At 42.7% G+C, this 8,070-nt stretch overlaps 1 protein-coding gene across 1 annotated transcript; it reads right to left on the reverse strand.

Moving 5' to 3' along the window:
• Positions 1 to 297: 297 nt before the first annotated feature.
• LOC139570467 (large ribosomal subunit protein eL19) lies at positions 298 to 4,387 on the reverse strand. The gene is made up of 6 exons (XM_071392355.1): positions 4,322 to 4,387; positions 2,905 to 3,011; positions 1,993 to 2,115; positions 1,427 to 1,547; positions 921 to 1,031; positions 298 to 661 (listed from the first exon to the last, which is right to left on the reverse strand). The coding sequence occupies exons 1-6, from the start codon at positions 4,324 to 4,326 to the stop codon at positions 535 to 537; spliced, it is 594 nt and encodes a 197-aa protein (XP_071248456.1). The 5' UTR covers positions 4,327 to 4,387; the 3' UTR covers positions 298 to 534.
• Between the last annotated feature and the right edge of the window lie 3,683 nt (positions 4,388 to 8,070).

The raw sequence follows: 8,070 nt of genomic DNA on the forward strand, positions 1-8,070 counted from the left end.
GTCTTTGTGGTTGAATCTGTGCTTGAAATTCATAGTTTGACTGAGGGACCTTACAGATAATTGTATGTGTGGGGTACAAAGATGAGGTAGTCATTAAAAAAATCATGTTAAACACTATCATTGTACAGAGTGAGTCCATGCAACTTATGTGACTTAATTTATGTAACTTATTTAGGCTTGCCATAACAAAGGGGTTGAGCACTTAGACTCAAAGATGTTTCAGCTTTTCATTTATCAATTTGTACAAATTTCTAAAAACAGTCTCTGGCCTACACAAAATACCCCAGTAGAACTATCTCAATGTAATACATGTTTATTTAATTCAACCTGTAAGACAAAAGCTGGGAAAATTAAAGGGTTGTGAGAATACCTCCTGAAGGCACTGAACAAGTTGTGGTATTTTTTCAATTGGTATTGGTGGCAATAGCAAAAAACTTCAGCACATAGTATAACGTCACAGACGGAGACTGAGCCTTGTCTGTTTTGGGTCCATTAAAACAAAATATTTTGTGGGAAGGGGGGTGGATGGGCGACTCATTTCTTGGTCATCTCCTCCTCCTTTGACAAGGTCTTGATGATCTCTTCCTTCTTGGCCGCTATGCGCTCCTCTCTGCGCTTGCGGGCCTCCTTGGTCTTCGAGCGACGAGCCTCGGCCTGGTCACTGGTGTACGAGAAACAGATGAGAGGTTACAGAACGCAAATAAATTACAGCCCAAGTTCTAAATGACAACTATTCAATTAATACAGGGCTATGTTTAAATCTGGGTTAGTTAGTCAAGAACTAAACATTTGATTTCATTGATAAACCTTTTCATCTGAAGTGAAAATTAACCATAGTCCAGGAATTATGACAGCTATATTATCATTCGTTTTGGCTAGGTAACATGCATAGGTTGATGGGAGTTGAAGTGTCGACTTACGACAGGAGCTTCTTGCGAGCCTTGTCTGCCTTCAGCTTGTGAATGTGTTCCATTAGGATGCGCTTGTTCTTGAAGACATTACCCTTCACCTTCAAGTAGAGACTGTGGTACCTGGAGAGAGAGAGTGTACTGGGAGTTGAGGACAAGCCAAGGTTCCCACTCAAATCACAAACATTCCAGACACACAAATTCGGTGCATATTACAAAATCAGTATGTCCTACTGAGATGGTTCATTAGACGTTCAACACGTCACCAGGGTTACACAATGTTCCCAAGGACAAAACTACAGTTCACCGATTACAAGTATCATTTTAAAGAACAGATAATGGACCTCACTACAATCTTGACTTTAAGATACTATTGTGGTTTGAATACTAATTTCAGGGTCATTGTTGTATTTTGCACCACATTTCATTACAAAACTATAACACTTCCCAGTCTTATCCAGGATAACATTCTTCCTCAATTGCAACCAGATGACTCAGACATCTAAGTGTAGACTCACATGTGCCTGTCGATTTTCTTGGACTCCCTGTAACGCCGCAGTAGGCGCCGCAGGATCCTCATGCGTCGCATCCACGAGAGCTTCTCTGGCATACGGGCGTTGGCTGTACCCTTCCTCTTACCTGGGCAGAGGGAGAATCATCATCAAATACTAACACAGCCCAGCAATAGGTCAACACCCTGAACAGGTAATTTGTTAATTAAAACCTCGTCATCATTGGATTTATAGATTTCTGATTCCCTCTCCTTTTAAGCACTGGTGATATATGAAAATAATATACAAGAGGTCTACAGGACCCAGACATTTTCTATCAACTGTCCAGATATTTCAATAAGTGCGTTTGTTTTAGCTAGCCCGGCGCACCAATTGGGTAGAGATTGAACTTTACAACCAATGGAATGATCTTGAATGTGCACACTCACCCCCCTGGTGAGCTAAAACAAATGCACCTTCTCAGTTCAAATGAGGGAGAGAAGGGGACAGGGAGCCACTTTGAACAATGTTATCACGGCCATGATGTTGGCTGTATGATGGGATGACGGTGTTGTGAACCTCTCTGTACCCACCTATGCCCGTGTGGCGTCCCTTGCGGCGTGCCAGCGTGTTCTTGCGGCAGCGGGCACGGGAATGCACCGTCACAGGCTTCCTGATGATCAGACCATCCTTCACCAGCTTGCGAATCTGCTGGCCTGCAGGGGTGGGGGTAGACAAGTTGATTAACTTGTATGTGGCCATCCTTGTCCCATGGTCTATTTCGGTATATGTATCTTACAAGAACACAACTATTGGTACCTTGGAACATTTCCCTGCTGCACAACACATGAACTTTTCAGAATGTCAAAGACAGACACAGGCAACAGTCTCCTAGTGCATTCATAGACGCTAATTACCTTTAGCCCCTATTGACAATAGGATCTTCTGGCCGGGGAGTTTTGTTGAGAGCCCCAATGCTTGTTTTAAATGTTAACATGCATCGCTTGCCGTACGGTTTTGGAAACATAAAGAACGAATCTTTCATATCAGCGAGAAATAATTTTCTGAAAACAAAAGGTTGAATTACTACACACCGTTGTGTGGTTAGGATTCCCACACGGCCATATTTCCATGTTACAGCACTTGTTTACAGAAAAATGACTGAAGACAGAGTCGACTGTCTGTGCTAACTAGCTACTTAACCTCTGAACAACTGTGTGTTTAAAAGGAAGATGGACGGCAGAAATGTGTTGTCACTGAAAAATACTATTGGCTGCAACTGTGTTATAACCAGTTAAAACAGTGTACAGTAAGTGTATATTTTGCATTTGTGAAATAATTTAGATGTGATATGAAAGTAGAGGGTTTTATGTTTCTAGAGCAGTGCGTCAAACGCAATTAGATTATTATTTTGCTGCCAGGGCCAATTCACCTCTAAACAGGCTTATTTGGTACATTATTGGGCTAGTCTCCCTAGCACGGAGGTGTAAAAAGGAGTGTCTTACGGGAGTTGGCGTTGGCAATCTCATTGGTTTCATTGGGGTCCAGCCATACCTTCTTCTTGCCACAGCGCAAGACGCTGGACGCCAATCGCTTCTGAAGCCTGAGCATGCTGGGTAAAGCAAAAAAAAATTGATTACCATCCAAATGAATAACCTTCAATTGCAGACATAAATAAGCATTACACTACTAACTAATAGCAATGGGTAGTTTGCAACACAGCCAGGCTTCATACCCTGATGTATTTGCTAGTTTTACAGTACAATAACAACTAACTGATTCAGAGCGGTTGGGTTAAATAGGGAAGACCCATTTTTGTTGAACGCATTCAATTGTGCAACTCCCTTTCCTTAACCAGCTAGCTGGCTTTGTAGCCTTGTCTCATAGACCTGTTGTAACATAGTAAATGTAAATCCGGGAAAATCAAATGAATATGATGTTATGTTTGGTTACATAAGACAAAAGATTACTTAATTTAATGCAAAAACCAATCGAGGCTGGTTGATCACGTGGATGGGTGGACATATAAGGCGAACTTCTAGCAACCCAAAGGTTGCGTGTTCGAATCTCATCATGGACAACTTTAGAATTTTAGCAACTACTTACTACTTTTTAGCTACTTACAAAGTTAGCTTACCCTTCCCCTAGCCTAGCTAACGTTAGCAATCACAAATTGTAATTCGTAACATATCGCATGAATTGTAATTCGTAACATATCGCATGAATTGTAATTCGTAACATATCATACAAAATGGATGGACATCCACAATTATTTAATGCATACCACATGAAACATAACATTCAACAAATTATTATTTTGGCTTTACATACAGAATAATACAAAATGCTCTGAGACCAGGTTGGGCTTTGTACAACCATAAGATTACACTCTGCTTCTCTTTTAATGTGACTACTGACAGTGCAGGGAGCTCGTGGGCAAATTGCTAATGTCAGTAAGTAACGTTAGCTAACTAGCCAACCACAAGAATAAGAGCCACAAATGAAGCATGATGATCGCTACCTAGAGATAACGTTAGTAACCTGCTGGCTATCAAGTTAGTTAACACTACTAAAACTGCTAAAAAGACAGTGGTACATTTTCCCTGTGCACTACACGAAGAAGTTTACATAACTATTAAACTATGCTGGTTGGCTAGATATCCACGAATCTAGATGACCATTGCATTAATTACCAACTTTGCAAAGCTAGGTTCGAGTACGAGACATGTCTCGACATGTTATGTTAGATGACATTTCTGACCGTGTACAAGTCAGCGTACAGCAACATCTACTGTTTTAGCTAGCTATCATGTGATGAGTTCAATGCATTTGTGCCACATTCATTGCCTTCATGTTACCCAAAACCAGGAATACACCTGTAATTTAAACGAGTAAAGTCATAACATATGTCAAGACCCTTACCTCATGACTGCGAATCTTAGAGCGAAAGGAATGACGTGTGGAGTATGGGGGCCCTACCATTATAACGGAGAAAAGATTATTATCCATTATCGAGATGTGCACGGGGCTTAACTTAATTCGTGTTAATTAAGCAAATAATATGCGTCTGGTAGAATTTAAAGGAGTGTTTCTACATGGTTAAAAATGTAAATCCTGTGTTACGATTATACAATTATATGATTAAGTACATTCTCACTATCCTTTGTCACAGTGGTACATTCCAAATAATACAAATTGCATTATGGGATAAGCGTACTAGAGGGAACACACCACCAGATGGCATTGTTTATAAAGAATTTGGTTCAGCGTCAACATTCCAACATCTCTTGTGCCATTCTCTTTTATGTGCTTTCTCAGTTACAAACTGTACGTTTTCCAGTAAATTCAACTAATTAAATAAACCCTCAGATTTTAAAGAATGTGACACAAGCACAAAAAGTTGTTATTTTGGATGTTAATGATGGTCGAGTTTGTTTTGCATGGCCCTGTGCCCCAGGTGGGTTGAAATTTCACTTACTAATGGAATGGTCTAAAATGAGCAAACTTCGACCACCTCGTTGCCATGGAAAATTATACACCGGGTGGGTTAAAATCGAATTCCTGCCGGTGTCTATTGCACGAGTACCACCGGCTAATAAGTCTATGACATTAAAATGACAATTTACTCTGTTCCATCTGACTGCGCAATCCACTGTCTCATCAGCCCAGCCAGGCAATTTATAAACTATAAAAAGCATCTAAACATTACTTCACATTACTTTTAGACAAACATTTCGTTTTCAACAGTGCAGATTTGTGTAAACCTTGTTGTCTGTCTCCGACATTTGCAACATTGTTTCAATATTCAAGTTCGATCTTCAGCTGTCCCATAGTAAGGAACGTGTCGGGAGTTCGGGACGAGACAGACAAGCAGGCAGCGTTTCTCAGCCAGTCGAAACCATGAATCAGTTGGCATCATTTTTATGGATATATACAAAGAAATGTCAATTGAAAAAAGGTAAAACGAAATGAAGTGCAGATAGTTTACAGTCTATCTAGCTTCAGTTTCAAGTGGTTGTGTTGTTGGCTAGCTCCTCTGAACAACATTGTCCTGGCAAGCGAGCACATTTTCTATGCCAGGAGAAATCGCGCCTCATTAGTTCATTGTTATGGATATATCCAAATAAATGTCACTAGAAAACAGCTTAAACAAATGCAAATGCTGCTACTTTGCGGTTATTCTGGCTGCACTTTTTTGACGTGACTGTAAGTTAGCCATAGTTGGCTAGTTAGCAAGCAAGGGATAAGAACGTTGCCAGCCAGTATGGCAGTGGAACATTTAGGACAAATGACTGGGTCACGTCAATAGATACAGAACAAAAAAGACTGAACAACTGGGTCGCGTCTCTAGCAGCCAAACTGATAGAACGAACGACTAGCCGGCTTTGGTAGTGTAATATTTGTGTTGTGGAGAAATGACCAGGCAGGAGACGGGAGTACAGTTAGTTTTCGTTTAGTCAAAACCTCTCGTGCTCTACAGTTCCCGGGCACACTAGTGCGCATGTGCATTTCCAAATAGGTGTAGTAACGTAACACTGTCGTAATACATCACCGCTTAGTAACAGCATAGTAACTAATATAAACAGATGTAGATCCCAGATACTACACTCCTCCCCCATAGTTTTTAACTCCCAGAGAACAAGGTAAATATTACATTTACATTTACATTTAAGTCATTTAGCAGACGCTCTTATCCAGAGCGACTTACAAATTGGTGCATTCACCTTATGATATCCAGTGGAACAACCACTTTACAATAGTGCATCTAACTCTTTTAAGGGGGGGGGGGGGGGTTAGAAGGATTACTTTATCCTATCCTAGGTATTCCTTAAAGAGGTGGGGTTTCAGGTGTCTCCGGAAGGTGGTGATTGACTCCGCTGACCTGGCGTCGTGAGGGAGTTTGTTCCACCATTGGGGTGCCAGAGCAGCGAACAGTTTTGACTGGGCTGAGCGGGAACTGTACTTCCTCAGAGGTAGGGAGGCGAGCAGGCCAGAGGTGGATGAACGCAGTGCCCTTGTTTGGGTGTAGGGCCTGATCAGAGCCTGAAGGTACGGAGGTGCCGTTCCCCTCACAGCTCCGTAGGCAAGCACCATGGTCTTGTAGCGGATGCGAGCTTCAACTGGAAGCCAGTGGAGAGAGCGGAGGAGCGGGGTGACGTGAGATATATATATATATATATATATAGAAATATGTTAGGGAACTACTAATGCAATATCTGAACAATGCATTCTTAACATTTTTCAACTACTGGGTTGAAGCAGACTTTTCAGAGCCCAGCACAAATCCAGGGGATTATTCTGCCCCGAAGATGGAGTTTGTGTCCTAATAACTAACCCAGGTAATGTTCGTTTTCTTTCCTTTTATCTAGGACATATTAAAGTGTTTGTTTGTTTTACTGTCTGTTACCTTAAACAGCTCAACTCACAGGTCAAGCTTTTGAGGTGCCCTTCGCTGTCGAATAGGATATCTCCGCTCCTCCTGGGCTTCCGGTAGTGGGCCAGGTTCGGGTGGAAGGTCAGGCTCTGTCTCTCCCGTACGTCCACAGTCAGGAGAATAGTCCTGGGGGTCGTTATTGTTCTTGTTCTCTCTGCGTTTCTCTGCTGGGGCGTTGGACCGTAGCAGATGATCCACATGAACGTTGACCTGGCGATGACCAATTTGGACTTGGTAAGTCAAAGGTCCTTTGCGTTGCAAGATCACACCTGAGTTCCACAGGCTCTTGGGGTGTCTGAAATCACGTACCATCACCCTCTCTCCCTCTTTGAATTCTCTGACAGTCTTTGAGTGTCTGTCATGAGCTTTCTTCTGCTGTAGCTGGTGCTTTGCCACAGTGCTTGACAAGTCTGGTTTCAACAATGTCAGGCGGGTACGTGGTTGGCGTCTCAGAAACAGTTCAGCTGGTGTACATTCCGTTACTGTGTGTGGTGTGTTGCGGTAAGTAAACAGGAACCGGGGAAGCCTTTGGTGGGTGGGCACAGACTGAACCTCGAGTCTAGTCCAGGCCTTCTTAAAGGTTTGCACGGCTCTCTCCACTGCTCCGTTTGATGCCGGATGGTAAGGTGGTGAGAGGATGTGCCTTACTCCATTGTTCTTGAGAAACATTTCAAAATCGTTTGACGTGAAAGGAGGGCCATTGTCCGATACGAGCTCCTTGACTAGTCCAAAGGATGCGAACAGGTGTCTGAGAAGATTGATGGTCTTCTCAGCTGTGGTCAGTTGAGTAGGGAACACTTCCATCCACTTGGAATGGACATCGACGACAACAAGGAAATGTTGCTTGTCAATCTCGGCGTAATCCACATGGATGCGTTCCCAAGGTGTAGCAGCCCAGGACCATGGATGAAGAGGTGCAGCAGCAGGCTTGTTGCGAACAGCTTCACAAGGTGAGCAGTGGCCTACATGCTGTTGAATGTCCTGATCCAGTCCAGTCCACCACAGATAACTGCGAGCGAGTGCTTTCATTCGAGTGATCCCTGGATGTCCCTCATGCAGGTCAGATAGCAGTCTCCTCTGGAATTTGTGAGGTACCACCACCCTTGATCCCCACAGAACACATCCTTGATCAGTGGACAACTGGTCTTTCTTGTCGATGAATGGACGAAGGTTATCGTCATTTACGAAGTTTGGCCAACCTCCTAATGTTAAGTCCAAGACTTTGGAAAGCACTGGA

The sequence above is a fragment of the Salvelinus alpinus genome, chromosome 3 (assembly GCF_045679555.1).
Source record: "Salvelinus alpinus chromosome 3, SLU_Salpinus.1, whole genome shotgun sequence".
Taxonomy (NCBI): Eukaryota; Metazoa; Chordata; class Actinopteri; order Salmoniformes; family Salmonidae; genus Salvelinus; species Salvelinus alpinus.

What these genes read in the sequence shown, in the direction of transcription:
- LOC139570467 (XM_071392355.1), bottom strand. An exon ending in GGGACGCCACACGGGCATAG is followed by an intron (nt 1,548 to 1,992) that starts GTGGGTACAGAG and finishes CCCTCTGCCCAG; the next exon opens with GTAAGAGGAAGGGTACAGCC. An exon ending in AAGAAAATCGACAGGCACAT is followed by an intron (nt 1,032 to 1,426) that starts GTGAGTCTACAC and finishes CTCTCTCTCCAG; the next exon opens with GTACCACAGTCTCTACTTGA.